General features: G+C 40.9%; 1 protein-coding gene across 7 annotated transcripts in view; it reads right to left on the bottom strand.

Moving 5' to 3' along the window:
- The window catches only part of GLRA2 (glycine receptor alpha 2), a 159,719-nt gene that overhangs the window by 82,438 nt on the left and 60,578 nt on the right, over nucleotides 1–16,703 (bottom strand). For all 7 annotated transcript variants that reach the window (XM_030573233.1, XM_030573242.1, XM_030573227.1 and 4 more), the window contains one exon: nucleotides 13,997–14,211. In XM_030573233.1, coding sequence (XP_030429093.1) covers nucleotides 13,997–14,211 — 215 coding nt within the window. The remainder of the gene's footprint in view (nucleotides 1–13,996; nucleotides 14,212–16,703) is intronic.

Below are 16,703 nucleotides of genomic sequence, written 5' to 3'. Positions count from 1 at the left end.
ACTATGGCTCAGAGTTCACATTCATTCTTTATTCAAGATGATTTGCAATTACTACAATGCTTTCATCTTTGAAAAGCGTATGAATTACAAGAACATGATGATGATGATGATGGTTAGCAGCGGCAGGCATTTGTTTAAAAATACTGCTTAACGGCTGGCAGGAGAAGAAATCAGTGAAGACATTTATGAACTCTGTTGGGTTCAACAGCTGCTATTAAGGCTGTCATTCTTTAAATAAAAGGCAAGTACATCTGGAGGAAGCCAGTCTAATCATCCAAATCATGAATGAACCTGACCAAATGAACTTGCTGTGTAGTGCATTACACATATCCAAGAAGCCCAAAGTCTTTAGATTAGATAAATGGACTGAGCCTATCTTGTAAATTGCAAAAAGCTTTCACTGCAACTTCATTAATATACGGAAGATGTGCAGCTAATCAACTCTCATAGCCACACTCACCAAGAGACTTTTATATTAACCAATTTACCAATAAAAAGCACTTGCTGTTACTGTCTTGTCAAGGTTTTTAACAGGTACTGGACAAACAGGTACAAAACATCTGTCTCTTGCAGCTGCCAACCTAGAAAACATGAATTCTTATCACCCTACAAACACCACCTGAAAAGTGACAAATACAGCACAAATGGGTAAGAAACAACAATAATGTATTACCCTTGCCACTTATTAGAAAGGACAAAGAGAGAAGGCAAGACATAGAAAGAAGCTAAGACTGCTGTGTGGATCACTATTTCAGCCATTTCTGGATGTGGACAGGTAATGCTATTTTCCTGTCTGCACATCCAGGGATCCTACTAGATGTGTGCATAAACAAGCTACTGTGCATTGGTTTCTTAATGCATAACCACTAAATATCATCCCAACCTTAGGGACAAAATGGCAAGGAGTAACAATGACAGTACTGCCTGAATTTTCTCTTTAACTTGAGTCTCTCCCAGTGCAGGATTTTATTTTCATTTTGAGGAGATTTAGCACAACGCAACAACAACAAAAAAACCCTCATAAAACAGGACTTTTCAGACAATCACAGCTCCATTAAAGAAAAGAAAGTGATTTGATTGTTTGAATAATGAACAGCGACTGACCACATTGCCTGGCTTTGAGAGTATGGGTGTTTTTACACATGTGTGCGTGCACGCACGCACACACACATACACACACCCTTCCTCCTCTCCCCCACCCAATTCTTTGCAATCTCAGGTAAATGAAAACTAGAGACTTGTTTGACAAAAAAATCCTCTCATGCATATATTCCACATGTTGATTTGTCCACCCCATTACAATAAGTTAATGATTTATAATTAGATATGCATGCACCACTAATTTATACATATACATGTACTCAGAAGGGTTTTTTAAAAAAACTTTTTCCACTTTAAAAAAAATTCTATTTGTTTACTTTTTTTGTTGATCATGCAAACCAACTCCTTAAATCAGTTCCAATTTAATATTTTCAGAACATAATTATCTTAAACCTTTTCATTTAATATAATTTGTTCAGCCACAGGACCTGATTTGCCACTGCCTTGCTTCTTGTGTAGAGCAAATCAGAATGACAATGGTTTATGCCAACTGTCAACAGGCATAAAGAACTGCAGAAGAGGTCAAGCAGTGAAGAACAAGGCTCATTTTGCCTAGTCTTCCCTCTCCCTTGAATAAAATATCATAAGTGGAAACAATAGCAAACTCCCAACTTCTAGAAAGGTTAATTAAGGAGAAAAAGAAAGAACTTTGTTGTGGTTTTAGCTTTACTATCTAGACATCATGACAATGATTCATAAAGTGCAGTCATGACTGAGACACATACCATATTTTCATGCCTTAGCAGTCAAACTAAATTGTTTTTGTACCAAGACCATGCTTAGAATACTCTGCGGCAGCAACACCTGGCATCCCTAACACTGGATAGGAAAGCATATTTTGGCACTACCAGCAACAAAGTGTTAGTGAGGTCATATCCCAGAAATTATAGAAGAAAAGGATGTTAGGTCACCTAGTTCATCCTCCTGCCAGTTCAAGACTGTTCTGTACACTGTATTTTCTAGTGCTTTGTGCAGTTCAGTTTGAAATAACTAATAGAGAAGCCATCTTCAGAAATTTAAATTCCCATTACACAGCATCACTCGATAAACTGGGGCCCAATAAGACTGACACCTTCTGGCTCAGCAGTCACTGGTGTAGTTTATTTACACAGTGCAAACCCACCACCTCTCACCACGTATCTCAAGGGGTTCCGGCCTTTCTTGCAGCCAGGAAGGGGGAGAGCTACCCCTCTCCTTCCACTCACTGGCTTCTTCTCCTCCCTTTTGTTTCCTTACTCTGAGCCTGTATATTGCCCCAGGCTAATCAGGCTGGCAGCTGTTCTGCCTCGGCCAATGAGGCTCAGGTTCCTTGCGTCAGCTCCAATTCACCTCCCTTAATTGGAGCTGTAATGACAGAGGTCAGCTCCCTGTCACATGTCCCAAGAAATATTTGATGAATAAAACTTAGATGGGCCAACTGCCCAGTACACTTTGTTTTACAATAATGTACTGATTGGAATGCAACGGCTTGTTACCTTGGGGTCTACATAGGAAAATGCTTTGCATAGAACCCAGGAGGGTTTCTAGTAGCATTATTTCAAATAAAATATTAACAGCAAAATTTTCATAAGTAATGTTCCCAAAGAACTGATAATTAATGTAAATGAGTGAGCTGCAGTCTTGTACACTGCTGATCTCAAAGAAGGTTCATGGCACTAGTGTGTATGCAATAGTGGTACTGCACACCCCTCTGAGAGTTGCTAAAAGCTGTAAGAAGGTACCGGAGGGTGTGCAGAATAAAGCAAAGAACACTAGTATCTCACCAGTGTTATAAAACACAACAACGTGGGTCTTGTCTGAGGCTTGCAATGGGCCTTGCTAAATGTCAGCACTATCAAACCTTCAGAGAACATACCAGAAGTACTCAACCTCCATCCCAGAGGTATTCAGACACATCTTTTTGTGTATTTTTAGCAGTCATGCACAACAGCAACTAGCGTTTTTGTAGTACAATAAATACCAGAATATTTATTATAAAGCCTAGTCAGTTTTACAGTACAATGTAAATGTAATGCATAAGCAATGAAAAGTTTGGCCGACGTACTCATTGAGCACTTAGATATTCTTCTCCATCCAGCGGAGTCCAATAGGGGTCTAATGCAGCAGGCTATTCAGGCAATCTGTCTTCAGATGAAAATTTCACATGGGCAAGGACTGCAGGATCAGCCACATCTGGAACATGGATATAACTAGGGCCCTACCAAATTCACAGCCATGAAAAACACATCACAGACTATGAAATCTGGTCTCCCCATGAAATCTGGTCTTTTGTGTACTTTTACCCTATACTATACAGACCAGCGTTTCTCAAACTGGGGGTCCAGACCCCAAAAAGGGTCTGTAAAGGGGAGTGTCACAAGGTTATTATATGGGTTCGCGGTTTTCCCATCCTGACTTCTGCACTGCCTTCAGAGCGGGATGGCTGGAGAGTGGCGGCTGCTGGCCAAAGGCAGCTCTGAAGGCAGCGCAGAAGTATCAGAACTGTGTTAGAACCGAAATGCAATTTGTGGGAGTACGACTTTGCTGCAACTGCATTGAGGAGCTCCATGCGACACCCAAATCCTCTATCTTGCGTTTGCTGTCCCCACAAGTATCATGGCTTCTTCTGTTGGCCACTTCTGCTCTCTCCTTCAGAAACCCAAGCTCCCTTGCAGAGCTACTACAGCCTATAGGAGGGGAGAGACTATGGAGCTGGGGCATATCTCCCTTAACCTGAGCCAGACATTTATGCTTTACACTCACATAGACCCATGCCTCTGCAAGAAAGTCTGAGCAGACTGGAAATTACTCATCTCCTCATTTTGCAAGGCTCTCTCTCACACTGCTTCCCAATTTGTTCTTTTAAGGGCAGCAGCTCAGGAGAACATGAAATCCACTGAACTCCCCCTTCACTGGGAAACCAGAGAACAAAAAAAAAACACATCCACAAAAGGAGCAAGATGTCAGAAAGGTGAGATGGTAAGTGGAAAACCTGAAGGGCAGAAGAAGACAATATTCTTGTGGCTATGAGTCACAAGTAGGGATTTATGAGCAAGCTTACAAAGGTGAATTGCATGGCCATTTGCATGACTGCATTCGTTGTGCAAAGAGCCTTGGATTCAGTGACAATCTGTTTATACTGAAGTAGTTGTTTCAATTCATTGCATTGTCCAAAATGTCTATCCGGTTGTTTTGAGCCTCTTTTTATTTTGAAGGTCTTCAGAGAACAAGTTGACTTCATGGTCCTGTAGATTTTTACTGAACAAATCTCCATAGCCAAAATCAACTACCAACATGGGGAATGACAATGGACATTGCAGAACACTGTCTAAATACAAATGCAATAAGATTTTGTTTTATGCTTGGCAGAGCAAGATAGAAAGAGAGATCGCTGCTAGGGCACAAGTCCCACAGAACAAACAAGGCTACTGATATGAATAAAGGAGGGACTACATGATTTGACTTATAAAAATCATAATAGAGAAAGCAAGAGAAAAAAATACAAGAGCACTACAAAAGAACAAAATAAAATAAGTACTAAAACCTATTCATATATATGTGCACAAAAAAAAGCAGAAGCTGGTGGTTATCTGGCCATGGGCTATGATTTTAGGTGGGTTTTGTCCTGCTGTATCATTTCATAGGTGCTAGAACTATGGATGCTGGGGAAGCTGTTGCACCCCCTGGCTTGAACTGGTTTCCATTATATACAGGGTTTACAGTTTGGTTCATTGGCTCTAAGCACCCCACTAAACAAATTGTTCCAGCTCCCCTGATCATTTGTATTTACTTATTTATTAAAGCCAAGAAAATGTGTCAATATCAGGATACAAAGGATGTCTGAGTACAATGTGATGATGTTTTGTGACCCCAAAATTATTTCCAGACTCTTTAAAGTCTGATAAGCTAGTCTGCTGTGGGGTCATTTAATCACAATCAGTATCATTTTAAAATAAGAAAGACAGGTGGCAACTGTAGGCTTTAAGGCTCATCAGGCTGTCCATTATATGATGTCCCCTTAGCTCACCAATAAATATAAGGTTGACAAAACCATTTAAAGAGTCTTTCAAATATTCAGAAATCTTGATAAGTCAAGTGCCCAGTTAACAAATCTGATCATAGTTGCACAATCTGTATTATTTATTAGTTTTTATCTTCATATAATAAGAATACAGTGGTTAAATTAAAATTACTATGACCTCAAAAATAATTTCCATTCTCAATTATTTTTATTCATGTTTTTATGATATAACTACATCAAGGGAAAACCCCTTCTCTTTACTAAAGAGATCTTAAACATCAGAAATTAGTTACACAAAAAGTAAGCTATACACTTCCCACAGAAAACAGTTGGCCATTGAAGAATATGTTCCCCAAGAGTAGTGTCCCTCCACTTTGTTTGCTGTTCTTGTTCCTCACCTCTTTCTCATCCATGGGTTTTTTTTTCCATGTTGGTATAACTCTCACATAGGGCCACATCCACAGAGGTACTGGAGACACCTATAACTTCATTGACTTCAGTTTAGTAGATGCTCAGAACTGACTTAAGTTTTTCATGTCTCTGCGGCTCTCAGAATTTAGTGCTCCAAAGTGCTCCAATTAGTGACTCAAAGAGCACTGAAGTGAATAGAAAGAGCCTCCCTTCCTTAGTGAGCTTTGAATCAGGCCCTTAGTCCATACAATGCTCTTTGGGATAGGGACCTATGCTCTCATGATTCAGCTCTGCCGTCTCCTCAGCAGTCCTACACCGTTCTACACTCAAGACAGTTTTCTCCCAATGCATAAATCCTGCTGGGGCCATGTACACTCAGTTATGGCTCTGGATGAAGAGGGAGGGACAGTCTTTTCCCCCTGTGTGTTCATACCCCTGGTGATGGGCAGAGGAGGACCCATCAACTCTGACTGATGAAGTGAACAGCTAGGAAGGCCTCTGCTGGTGGTGCATTGCCTTAATCCCTTGGAAGGGGCATGAAAAATTAGCAGAGACTTCTTCAGCCTCTGATTGTTATGTGGATAAGGGTAGAGTGGGCCTCCTGCCTATGGTAATTGATGAGGAGGGTTGTTACCCAGCCAGGATTTTTGTGGATTCCTTTTTTGAGAAGGGAGCTCACAGGTTCACTCGTCTTTTCCCCTGTTCCAATATCTATTGATGGGGGAGGGAACTCTTCAGATCACTGGGCAAGTCTTCACACCCCATCAGAGTTGTTGGTGGGGGGAGTTGTGCTTCTTGTCACATGACCCTTTAGGATTCTTCTTTGGCAACAAGGAAAGGACTGTGACAGCCCTTGCTTGGCGTTGGCTGGTAGGGGAGCTCCACATAGTAATTAGGGCCAGTGATGCGTGATGGGGGTTAGGGGAACCTGGGCCCTCCCACTACACCAGGCTCTGACTCAGGACCCTTTGAGACATAGGTGCTGAGTTTTCTTATTCCCCAGGGGGGCTCCACCCTCTCCCCCTTGCTCTGCCTCTTCCCACCATGCTCTAACCCCTTCTCTGAGGCCCCCACCTGCCCATGGCTCTCCATCCTCCCCCAAACACCTCCCCCAGCCGCCAAACAGCTGTGGCTGGTGGGTGTTGAGCATTCACTATTTTTTCCCATGGGTGCTCCAGCCACAGACTACCCACAGACTCAGCATCTATGCTTTGAGGGCTATCAGTGCTCTGGCAGCCGGGGAGACAAGGCTGCCCTCCCTGGGCCACTTCCTACCACCTCCATGCTATTGTCCCAAGGTTGCTGTCTCAGGTAAGGCAGCACGAGGTTTGCTTGCTCACCATAAGGCACCTCCTGGCAGTGACATGGCAACTGCCTCCTCTTGTGGTATGGGCCAGCCTCATGGGCCAGCCCAGTCCAATGGCTTTCCCCTGCTGAGGACATAAATAGAGGGGATCAATCTAGTCCAGAGTTCAGAGGAGAAGGGAATGTTTCCCTCTCTGGATGTCTCTGCAGCAGGCCTTCCCTTCCCTCAGGGAGGGGCCTTTGGGCAGTTGTTTTGGGAGAGAGTCTGCCTTCCCTCAGCTCATCTCCCCTGGAGCTACCGGTAGCAGGTTTGCTCTCCTCCCTGGTCTGCCCCTAAAAGAGCCACTTTCCTGCTTTTTAACTCCTCTTGCAGTTGGTGTATTTGCTACAGGTGTGGTGAGGTGGGGCTGGCTGAGCCCAGAGTAGTTCCTAAACCCCTTGTTGCTCAGAGTGCGTTTATACATCCCATCACAAGGACCCAATCCTAACTAAAATATCAGGGCATGCTGTGAGCATGATCAGTGCTTCCCCAAAACCATTCCCTATATGGAAATTAGGTGCAACAGAGTCTATGGGCTTGTGTACACTGCTGTGTAGGGTTGATCTAAGATACGCAACTTCAGCTGCGTGAATAAAAAAGCTGAAGTCTTCATACTTAGATCTATTTACTCTGGTGTCTTCACTATGGTAAGTCGACAGCTGATGCTCTCCCATTGACTCTGCTTGCACTTCTCATTCTGATGGAGTACCAGAGTTGACGGGAGAGCGCTCAGCACTCAATTTATCATGTCTATACTAGACACGATAAATGGACCTCCACTGGATCGATTGCTGCCCGCTGATTCAGCGGGTAGTGTAGACAAGTCCTAGTAGTCCAACTCTGGGAAGGGAGCAGGTCTAAGTGGCTACTTAAAACCAAGATACACTTCATGCTGGAACTGCAAAGAAGAAGAAAGCTCATGCACTCAGAAGCAGGCTCTGCAGCTTTCACTCCGCAGAAGACTAGCTAAGTTAGGAGCTGTAATACCTGCAGCTTCTGTAAAAATGAGTCTGATTTGTCCGCTATTTTGTTTATAACCAAGTAGAAGTATTCAAAAATGTTCAACATTTTGTATATTATTCTGGGCCAAGTTCTGATCAGTGTAACTGACATGGCCATGTATATATAACTACTTCAGTATACTGTACAGATCACAGCATCCACAGAATTAACATGATAGTTTACCACAGAGATAATACTAACTATTATTTGGGAAAAGCTTTTTGACAATGTTTACCTATTGCACAGCATCCACAATCACAGACTGGAATTACATCTTTTTCATTCGCTTCAGGTTACAGTATTCTCTGTTTTCTTTTTATAGTCAGAAGCTCATGTTTTATTTTTCCGTAGCTTGAGTGCATAATGCCTGGCTTGCCTGTGATCTACCATTATCCAGAACTGTGGGTCAAAATGAGTGTTTGTTATTAATGTAGGGAAGAGTGACTCCAAGCAGCTCTGTTATATAATCTCATATACTGATACAGTAAGATGTGTGGCTTATGATGGGTGATTGCTTCTAAACAGCACCTTCTCGTCATTCAAAATAACTGTTCAGAGACTGATATAAAAGCAAGCTAGCTCTGAAGCTCCTAAGTCTATTCTCTCTTAGACTTCATTAAGGAAAGGAATTATTGCCTCCAAAGTTTTGGGAGTTATGTTTGTTTTTTGTGTGCATGTTTGGTAATGTTCTAATAAAATAAAGAAGAGGAAGAAATATTCCGTATGATGCAGTGTATAAATTAAAGGCAAAGCTAAGCTCTTTAAATGCACGTAAATAAAAGTAAGATGTAAATAAGATAAGGACACATTAATAAAAAGGATGTGGGGGAAACAATGAAGGAAACAATTATTGAACAGCAAGATGTATTCAAAGCTGGGCTGACTTCACACAGCTTTCGTGCAAAGCAGTGTCTATTTTTCCCCAATGTTCTTACAGTAATAATTCTCCGGGCTTCTATTATTCTGCTAGATATTCATGCTTGAAGCAATTTTGAAAATGATATAATGTTGGCAGATTAGCTTTTTATATCTTGGCAGATATGAAGATAGGATCTGGAAAATCATTTTTAAAGAGTCTTTTGGGATTTCAGATTTTATACTAATTTGATTCATAGTTTTATTTTCTTTAAAGGCACTTAGGTCATCATTGGTAAAGTGATGCCTAATTTTTATTAAGAAACATAATTTATGACCTTAGTTACACAAAACCCTTTAAAATCATTGTCTCCCTTTAGAAAAGAAAGAAGGAAAAATTGGCTATTTTTTTTTTTTACTAACAGTGAATTGTTTGCAGGCAGGCAGGTGATACAGAGATGGAGACCATAGAAGTACCTCGCTACATATGTATTGTACAATCAGCTCTGTGGCACTTTTTTGAATTTGTATTTCTTAGGGTAGGAAGCAATCCCTTTAATTACACATCGGAGAGTGGCACACCTGTTTAGATTAATGTCAAGATCCCCATGGAAACAAGACACAACATCTCAATATGTTCAAACTCCAGAAACATAAAGGTATTTCAAACTGTTTATATCCACATTAATCTGCAACATCTTCTGTATTTATAATCTATTAATCCTGATTTGTCCGTTTCATGTACTCTGTTAACTCATTTCAATTAATGTGCGTGTCTTGTTTTAAACATGCTCTAATGTTACTAGTACATGTAATCACAGACAAGCCAAAATATTAGCACAATTCCAGCTAGTAAAACATCACAATTTATGCTCATTTAAGTGCCTATTCACTGGCCAAATTCTATTCTCATTTACAGGCATGTAAATCCAGGGTCACTTCATTGACTTTACTCTTGTTCAGGTATCACACCAGAGTAACTGAGTGCAGAATTTCATCTCATAGGAATAATTCTTATTCACAAAAATAGTCCTATTGCCTTCAACATAGTATGCCACTGACATCAACAGGAGTACTAACATGAGTTAGGAGTACTTGTGAATTTGGGAATGCAGGACTGGATCCTGAGGGTGGCATTTTGGACAAACCTCAAGAACTGCAAGATACAGGATACTGAATGGTTGATTGCTCATTAACTTAAATTCAAAGACCCTTTCATGAGCAGCAGACAGACATGCGGGCCTTCTCTCAGTTCACATAAGAGCACTCTTCCAATGGCAACTTCAAACTCCTCACATAGGTCAACTATATCACATACTTTTCAAACTCCTCACATAGGCCAATCATAGTTATAAGGGTTTAACTGCAAACAGTGGGCCTGATTCTGATATCACTTACATTGCTATCGTAACTCCAATGAAATACATGGGCCAGATTTTCTAGCAAGATCCATCTCCCTTTGACCAATCTCGTGGTGTAAGGATATTGGGGAAGTGTTGGTGTAGGATGGAGCATGGCCAGAGCATTGCTACCTTTTGACAATCCTTGGCTGGCAGTTGCCCTTTTGGGAGCCACTAGCAGTCTAATCTATGCTGAGATTGTACTAGAACTGCCAGCAGAATCATGGAGCCACAACCAGCTCTTTTGTATCTCCTCCTCTCCCCTATCCAACAGATGTGTAAAACTAGCAAGAGCACAGAATCAAGCCCAGTATTTCTCCATCCCCACAAAGGAGGATACAAACAAAAGAGGAAATATTCCAACAGGAGCAGGGGTTGCATGATGAGATCTCATTCTGAGGAAACATTTTGTCTCATCCTGTTCCTAACTCGATATCCAGAAGCCCACTGGCACACACTGATTCAGAATCAAGTTAGTTTTTTGGTAACATTTTTTCAACCTCTTTACTTGGTACTGCAAATAAAATAAACTGTGCATATGTTTGGAAATCATCCACTTGGAAGCCTAAATTCATACACGAAAGATTTTCTTCTTCACAGTATTCTTGAAAAATTATACATATTTTAAGTGAACAAGTGAAGTTGAACCAACTGTTATAGTCACCAGATTTTTAAATGCCTGTTCACATTACTGACTGAATAGCAACAAAATCTGTGCAATTTTCAAAGTTTCCCCACATATGTGCCATTTAAGCACATTACAGTGTTTTTAAATAAAACAAGACATGATACTGAGGGTACAGCAGAACAGAATACAACACACTTTCAGGAATGGATCTTATTCTGTGCAAACACACCATGAGTATGTCTTCATTCCTGAGTTTGCCCAGATGATTGGCACTTGGGTTAGCTTACATCAGGAATGAGCAGACACAGTCAAAAACCTACCCAAATTACTGTGTTCTCACCTGTGTCATTCTCCCCAGTGTATGGCACTAGGATTTCTGGGGGCATTTCCCATGATTATTTGTGCTGCAGTAAGCTGGCTCATTCTGTGATTCTCTCCTGGGGAATTGTGATAACACTTGTCTGTATCCCTGGGCACATGGGAGTAATTGTGGAGTACTTGCGGAGGCTTTGGAGGACTATCAGCTCTTGAGTTGTTTAAAGTCATTCCAGTCTCAATTGCATGACAATAAAATTTTTCTCCTTCAAGCAAAAGTGCTTTTCCATCTTTAAGCAGCTGCCTCCATTTGTAACACATACTTACTGAATCAAAGGATCTACTGGAACACTGCAAATAACAACTATAGCACAAAATAGGTGAGGTAAAAAATTTTATTGGACCAACTTCTGTTGGTGAGAGATACACACTTTTAAGTTTATACAGTTCTTCAGGTCTGGGAAATATGCTTAGAGTGTCACAGCTAAATACAAGGCGGAACAGTTTCTTTAGCATAAGTAGTTAGCATATATTTCAAGGACCATTCAAGGAGAAGCGGCCAGTTAACACCCTTGCAGTCATAGGAACCTTTTACATTCTTCCCAAGATGCACAAACAAGGAAACAAGGGAACATGGACAGACCCATCATATGTAGCCACAACACTTTTACTGAAAGACTATCAGGACTCATAGAAACCATCTTCAAATCACTCACCACACAAAGGATGAACTTCTTCCAGACACAACTGACTTCCTCCAGAAACTCTATAACATTAACAACCTCCCTCAGAACATCATCCTTGCCACCATGGATGTCACTTCCTTATACACCAACAATGATGGCATTGCTGCCAGCCTAAAATGTCTATAAGACAATGGACAACACTCAGATATCCATCCAAACACATCGCCAAACTTATCCTTATCCATAACAACTTTATATTCAACAAAAAAACACTTTGTTCAAACTATGGGAACACCGAGGGTCCTAAGATGGCTCCCCAATATACCAACCTCAAGGGAAAATTTCTGGACAAATGCACCACAAAACCAATGATACACCTGAGAAACATCGATGATATTTTCATCCTCTGGACAGATGACTTAAACTCGCTCATAGACTTCTACCATAAATTCAATAACCACCATTCATCCATCAAACTCTCTCTAGAACACTCCCACACTAGAATGACCTTCCTAGATACCACAATCAGCTTCAATAATGGAACCCTACAGGCAATTATATGCAGGAAACCTATGGATCATTATACACACCTTCATAGATTCAGTAATCACCCCAAACACACCAAGAAAGCTGTTACCTACAGTCAGGAACTCAGATACCTCAGAATATGCCTGGAAGAGAATGCCCAGGATACATACCTTAGCATATTTAAAACCACCTTCACTAAACAAGGACACTCCACCAGAGAAGTAGATAGCATCATGGAACAGCCACCCCCACATTCAAGATCTATTGGTCATACACTTGCCTATCACAATATGCATCCAGTGCACTAAATGTCCCAATTACAACTGTGCAGATGAAACCAGAAAATCACTATGCTCTCCAATGAGCTGATGCAGAAAAATGATAAAAGACAAAAACACCATATTACCTGTGGGTGAACACTTTTCATAAAGCAACCACTCTACATCTGACCTCTCAATACTCATCCCGCACAACACCTTCAAAAGAGAAGACTAGGAACCATGGCCAATGCGAGCTGTAGGGGGCCGTGCCAACGGACGGTCAACATTAGCAAATTGTCTTGCATCCCACGATCAGATTACCTGGATGGGCTGCATGCGGCCCGTGGGATGCAGTTTGCCCACCATTGATCTATAACCTCTAACTCTCCCTCCTTTTTTCTCCCCTTCTTCCCTATGAGTGCAGAGGTGTTAACTGGCCATGTCACCAAGAATGGTTCCTTGAAATATGTGTTAATTATTTATGCTAAACAATCTGTTCCACCTTGTATTTAGCTGTGGAACTCTTGAGTACCTTTACCAGACCCGAAGAAGAGCTTTGTGTAAGGAAAAAAAGCTTGTTTCTCTCATCAGCAGAAGTTGGTCCAGTAAAAGATATTACCTCATCCACCTTGTCTTTCTAATATGCTGGGACCAACACAGCTACTACACTGCATACAACTCTACCACAAGCAGGCAGGACTAAAACTTCCTACTAACTTCCCCCAATCAAATAGAACAACATAATAATATACATAACAACTTAACATTAAGATAGAGCACCATCTATTGGTGGAGATGCTGTCTACACTGATCATTACAGTTCCTCAGATTTGTAGAGCTCTGCTTTTTCTAGTGAAAGTACAAGGATATGTATGTAGTGGACATCACACCATTATATTGCACCATTAATGTCCACTGATAAGCAAATCTTTGCAATTTCAACACAAGACTTATGCCTTATGCAACAAAATTGCACCAGTCTAACTTAAATTAGCCAAATCCAGGGTTGTGAGTTCAATCCTTGAGGGGGCCATTTAGGGATCTGGGGCAAAAGTCCGTTTGGGGATTGATCCTGCTTTGAGCAGGGGGTTGGACTAGATGATCTCCTGAGGTCCCTTCCAACCCTGATATTCTATGATTAGGTTTTAAACTGCTTTAGTTAACCTGGTGTAAACCTATATATGGACACTGATTTTGGTTTAAGAGTGGCTTATTTCTGTTTAGCCTAAACAGATTCCTAACTGATTTAAACTCAAACTAATAACCTGTTCAAACTAAAATAAGAGTGTTTACACAGACTTTTGCATCAGTTTAACTACATCATCACACCTTTAGTTACACTGGTGCAATTTTCTCTTGCCATAAGAATATTAAACTGGGTTTGCAGAATCTCTAAAAAATGTACACACACTTCTTGGCAAAATACCAATCAACAAGGAATGTAAATTAAGCAGAGACTCCTTACTTTTGGAAGAGAAGCTCTGGATCCTGAACTCTGAGTAGTCATTGTCAAGACTGTAGTGATGCCCAAAGCAACTCTGGCTGGAGCAGCATCCATGTTGATCCAGAAAGAAACCCAGGACAAAATGACGATCAGCAGGCTAGGAATGTACATCTGGATTAAATAGTATCCCATCTGACGTTCCAAATGAAACTTGACTTCAATGCATGTAAACTTTCCTAGAACATGAAATTGCTTTTATAAATATTTTTGCACATTTTGCCTTATTTTATGAGCATAAATTAGCTTCCTGACCTCAGTCATATACAGATTTCACAGCATGCTATCATAATGTCTTAGCTCAAAAGCAGAGGCCCCAATATGAAAACATTGTTCTGGTTTAGCTTTTTGGTAACATTGCAGTTTGGTAGAGCTGACATCATAATGTTCACTTGAAACAGCAGCCATTTATTTTTGTGACTGAATCTTATTACTTTACAGTGTGATCACCTTACAAGAGGTAGAAAACCTTTTTAAACAAATGAGTCCCATTCTCCTTTAGTTGGGTGGGCCCCATCTCATCCAGAGGTTCTCTCTCCATCTAACCAGTAGACCAGTCATTTGCCTGTATAAAAGTACGTTGAACTTGCTCCTCCTTAGTAAACAAAATTATATTGGTACACTTTATTGGGGTTGGAGAAGAAGCTGCTAAAAGTAAACAGTCTGATATGGGTAGGGGACTGTTTTTCTGGCTGAACAGATGGTGCTGGACAGCATTATCTCACCAGGAACTAGTTGAATGGTCAAGTACAATACAGAGGGCATTAGTGTACCCTAGTCACTCAAGAATTCTGTTTCCCGAAGTTCTATGGATCTACAAGGCCTGAAAGCCATGCAATGAGATGGAGGGTGGGAAAGTGGCTGAGGAAAATTGCAGCTGAATAATATTGCTGTTCTTTCATAAATTAAAATGTAAACTATAATATTCTGTGAACATTTAGCAGAGAAAAATGGTATATTCTATGCTATGCTATGGTATTTCTATGCTAGGTCCTGACTAAATAATTTGAATAGGTTGATAACTTCAAACTTCAGCCACTTCAATCAGCTGGTAACAGGAATCACCTGACATCCACAGGTAATTCTGCTTACTTATAAATGGTCAGTTTTCAAAATGGAGAGAGGTAAACAGTGGTGTCCCCAGGGGTCTGTTCTGGGACCTGTCCTATTCAACGTATTCAAAAAAGGGGTAAAACAGTAAGGTGGCAAAATTTGCAGATGATACAAAATTACTAAAGATAGTTAAGACCCCGGCAGACTGTGAAGAGCTACAAAAGGATCTCTCAAAACTGGGTGACTGGGCAACAAAATGGCAGATGAAATTTAATGTTGATAAATGCAAAGTAATGAAAAGAAAATTGGAAAGAATAACCCCAACTACACATATAAAATGAGGGATCTAAATTAGCTGTTATCACTCAAGAAAGAGATCTTGGAGTCATTGTGAGTAGTTCTCTGAAAACATCCACTGAATGTGCAGCACCAGTCAAAAAAGCAAACAGAATGCTGGGAATAATTAAGAAAGGAATTGATAATAGGACAGAAAATATCATGTTGCTTTTATATAAATCCATGGTACGCCCATATCTTGAATACTGTGGGCAGATGTGGTTGACCCATCTCAAAAAGATATACTGGAATTGGAAAAGGTTCAGAAAAGGGCAACAAAAATGCTTAGGGGTATGGAATGGCTTCCGTATGAGGAGAGATTAATAAGACTGGGACTTTTCAGCTTGGAAAAGAGATGGCTAAGAAGAGATATGATTATGGTCTATAAAATCATGACAAGTGTAGAGAAAGTAGATAAGGAAGTGTTTACTACTTCTCATAACACAAGAACTAGGGGTCATCAAATGAAATTAATAGGCAGCAGATTTAAAACAAATAAAATGAAGTATTTCTTCACACAACCCACAGTCAACCTGTGGAACTCCTTGCCAGAGGATGTTGTGAAGGCCAAGACCATAACAGCGTTCAAAAAAGAACTAGATAAATTCATGGAGGATAGGTCCATTAGTGGCTATTAACCAGGACAGGCAGGGATGGTGTCCTTAGCCTCTATTTGTCAGAAGCTGGGAATGAGCGACAGGGAATGGATCACTTAATAATTACCCGTTCTGTTCATTCCCTCTGGGGCACCTGGCATTGGCCACTGTCGGAAGACGGGATCCTGGGCTAGATGAACCTTTGGTTTGACCCCATAGGGCCATTCTTATGTACTTTTCATGCACGTTAATAGCAGCTGTTTCTCAGTATTATTAGTAATTATAAGAACAACATGTGTAGCCAGTGCTCCCCAGTGCTGGAAAACCCCAAATAAAGAAACACCATGTGCTTCCTTTTATAGAGTTCTCTATGGACTGTTTCTCAGAGGGAAGGCAGTATCTGTCTCCTTCAGAGCAACCACAGTTTTCAACTCTCCAAACTTGCAGTTCTGAGAGGATTTTCTGGAGACAAAAGCCATTCATATGTAAGGAGCCCTTCAGAATGCACACTGATTCTCAGCATGCTCTGCCAGGCTGTCAAGGTGTTCTCTGCTGACAACTGACCCCAAATCTTTCCTCTGGACTGGAACTGCCACACCATGGATACAAGGTATTATCCTATGGAGGGAATCCCCATGGGCTTGCTAGGAAGCTGCTGGTCAGAGATTACTCATCCCTCCCTGCTC

Source organism: Gopherus evgoodei, chromosome 1 (genome assembly GCF_007399415.2).
Source record: "Gopherus evgoodei ecotype Sinaloan lineage chromosome 1, rGopEvg1_v1.p, whole genome shotgun sequence".
Classification (NCBI taxonomy): domain Eukaryota; kingdom Metazoa; phylum Chordata; order Testudines; family Testudinidae; genus Gopherus; species Gopherus evgoodei.
Note: the sequence above shows the minus strand (reverse complement) of the source record. Positions and strands in the feature narration are given on the sequence as shown.